Source organism: Brachycentrus maculatus, unplaced genomic scaffold, assembly GCF_059751285.1.
Source record: "Brachycentrus maculatus isolate JH-2025_06_01 unplaced genomic scaffold, ASM5975128v1 h1tg001488l, whole genome shotgun sequence".
Lineage (NCBI taxonomy): Eukaryota > Metazoa > Arthropoda > Insecta > Trichoptera > Brachycentridae > Brachycentrus > Brachycentrus maculatus.
The window spans coordinates 1-2,832 of NW_028282125.1; the positions used below are offsets into that span (position 1 = coordinate 1).

General features: G+C 36.8%; 1 protein-coding gene across 1 annotated transcript; it reads right to left on the reverse strand.

Annotated features, from left to right (window-relative positions):
* Window positions 1-663: 663 nt before the first annotated feature.
* Window positions 664-1,087, reverse strand: LOC148298933 (glutathione S-transferase class-mu 26 kDa isozyme-like; the record flags this gene model as incomplete). The annotated part of the gene is made up of 1 exon (XM_088276513.1): window positions 664-1,087. A coding segment is annotated over exon 1 (424 nt), but the record flags the coding sequence as incomplete, so codon positions are not given.
* Window positions 1,088-2,832: the final 1,745 nt, after the last annotated feature.

The following is a 2,832-nucleotide window of genomic DNA, read 5'->3' on the forward strand; positions in this document are numbered from 1 at the left end:
TCCCAACCCCAACCCCAACCCCAACCCCAACCCCAACCCCAACCCCAACCCCAACCCCAACCCCAACCCCAACCCCAACCCCAACCCCAACCCCATCTTTTTAGTTGTGAAATATCTCGTTATTGACAAATCTTATTGATCAGATTAAAATTAAAATTTTAAATGTCGTCAGAAAAAAGTAAAAAATAAATCGCAAATTTTGTGATTCTTTTCGTCGGCCGGGTTCGGCTCGAAGTTCTATTCGGATATTCTGTGTATAAACTCAAGCAAATCGATATTAAGATAAACAGATGAATTTATGTTTGCTTTCACTCTGAATTATTACAGAATATGCAAATTTTATAGCTCTCCTGCATTTTTGTGATTCTTTTATAGTTAGATGGGAGTAAGCGTATAAATTGGTCAGCAATTAAGAGATAAATGAATCTATTGAGAATCATAAGGGGATTGAAGCCATGTGTGGGGGGACGAATGGACCTTTCACAGCGCTTTCTTGAGCGTAGTAGTTTTTGATTTCAGGGAGGCTTTCAAATGCAGTTCGGACTCTTGCTAAGAATGGGAATTTGGCATAGGATTCGGGAGCAATTTTCTCGGCATAGTGAGAAAATTCAGCAAAATGGAAGTCAGCAAGGGTCAAGTATCCCAAAGCGAAGTTCTTCTCACCATAGAATTTTTGCAGATATTCAAGCTTGGGGATGGTCCTTTCGAGAGCTCCTGGGAGTTTCTGTTCCCATTCCTTATCAAAGAATAGCTCAGCCACATTCTTCTTGATATCGTTGCCAACACCGAGAAGTTGTTCAACAACTGCTTGATCCTTGACATCCTTTCCAAGAAGGTCCTTCTTGTCTGACCGTGCAATGATATATCTGGCGATGGCAGATGATTCGGTAATCTTGAAATTTCCTTCAATAAGGTAAGGGAGATTTGGGAAATCAAAACCCAACTCCAACTTATCCTTGCCAAACCATTGTTCGGGGCCGTTGTACTTGACATCTTCCCAGACAGCTCCAGTGTATGCGAGTAGCAGTCTTGAGATTTGTCCAGCTCCTCTGATTCCCCAGTAGCCAAATGTCACTTTTTCAGTCATCTTTTTAGTTGTGAAATATCTCGTTATTGACAAATCTTATTGATCGGATTTAAACTACAAATTTAAATGTCGTCATTAAAATGTAAAAAATAAATCGCAAATTTTGTGATTCTTTGCGTCGGCCGGGTTCGGCTCGAAGTTCTATTCGGATATTCTGTGTATAAACTCAAGCAAATCGATATTAAGAATATTAGAAAATTCTAGATAAATCTTAAATATGGTAACAATTACTATATATATCAAAATTGTGAAAATATGCCCTATACTTATGTGCAAAAGTCAGGGCAACATATTTGGCAATAATACTTCGACTGGTTTATGAAAAAAATACATCGATATTTTTTCTAAAGTGTATAAATAACATTATCAATGCTCATCCGCACAGTGACGTGTAGCATTGGCGGAGCATCATCCCTACATAGGTTACAGTAGCAATTAGCATGAAATAAAACCAAGACCCATGATAGATAAACACTTAGGGGAGAAACTGTTGAATGCGATATATGCATTGAATGAGAAGATACAAAATATATAGAAATATATTGATCAAGGCCCTTAGTCGAACATATATAATATATGCCATTAAAATAAGCTAATGATAGGGTTGACAAAATATATAATGATTGGAATCGTTTCGTAATGATGAATGAATCAACTGCAGACGGCGGCACCACATTCAAAATACTTCTGATTGGATCTTCAGGTACGAATTATATCTTAGAGCAATGTGTAGGAGTCGGCAAATCATCCCTCCTCATGAAATATGTCAAGAATATCTTTTCATACGACTATCAGGTTACCACAGGAGTTGAGTTTTTCACCAAAACAATCAAGATCAATGATAAGACAACAATCAAACTGCAAGTTTGGGACACTGTACAGTAATATTTTATGAAATAGGTTGGCCAATAAAACTTTAGGGCTGTGGTTCGGTCATTTTATAAAGGAGTTTCAGCCATTTTGTTGGTCTATTCCATCGATCGCTATTAATCTTATGAGCAGTTGAGCCATTGGATGCGGGAAATTCAGTAGAATTCCCATAAATAGACATTGCTATGGATTGTTGGAACTAACTCGATCTCGAAGATATCAGAAAAGTCAGTAAAAAAAATGCATAGGATTATGCGAAAAGCGTAGATGCCGCAGGAGTGATGTAAGTCAGCTCAAAAACAGGAGAGAATGTGAAATAGCTCTTTGAAAAGCTATCCAAAGCCTTATATAAAAAGTATCTGAACAATCAACAGTTTCGATAGTTAGTGAAGCCATTATACGCTTCGTTTGCAAAGAGTTAAAGTTTTCAACTCACCAACTATAAACCTGGAGAAAACGTGCGCAAATAATCGAACTGCTGTTGAAAAAGTTTATATACTTCATTCATTATGTGCGATAGTCTGTTTATGAATTGTAAAATATGATATTTATCGGCACATATCAATGTCCCACATTCAAACTTAATCTTATTATGTAGAACAGCATTACTGAAACGGACTCATCATATATTGCAGCTGCTCATTAAATGTTCAAATATTTGTTTGTTCTTTCTCTCTTAGCTTCGAATCAGCTATCTCTCTCTATTTCGCTTTATTTTCTCCTCGAGTATGCCCACTTTTATTTTACCCCTTTTCAATATTTCGCTTCTCTTAAGGAAGTGTTAATGGCTGGAACTGTCTTAAATGGATGTATGCAGCTTATTTTTCAATGCTTCCATTTTATTGATAAACTTTTGTTTCTTCTCTTCGACTTTG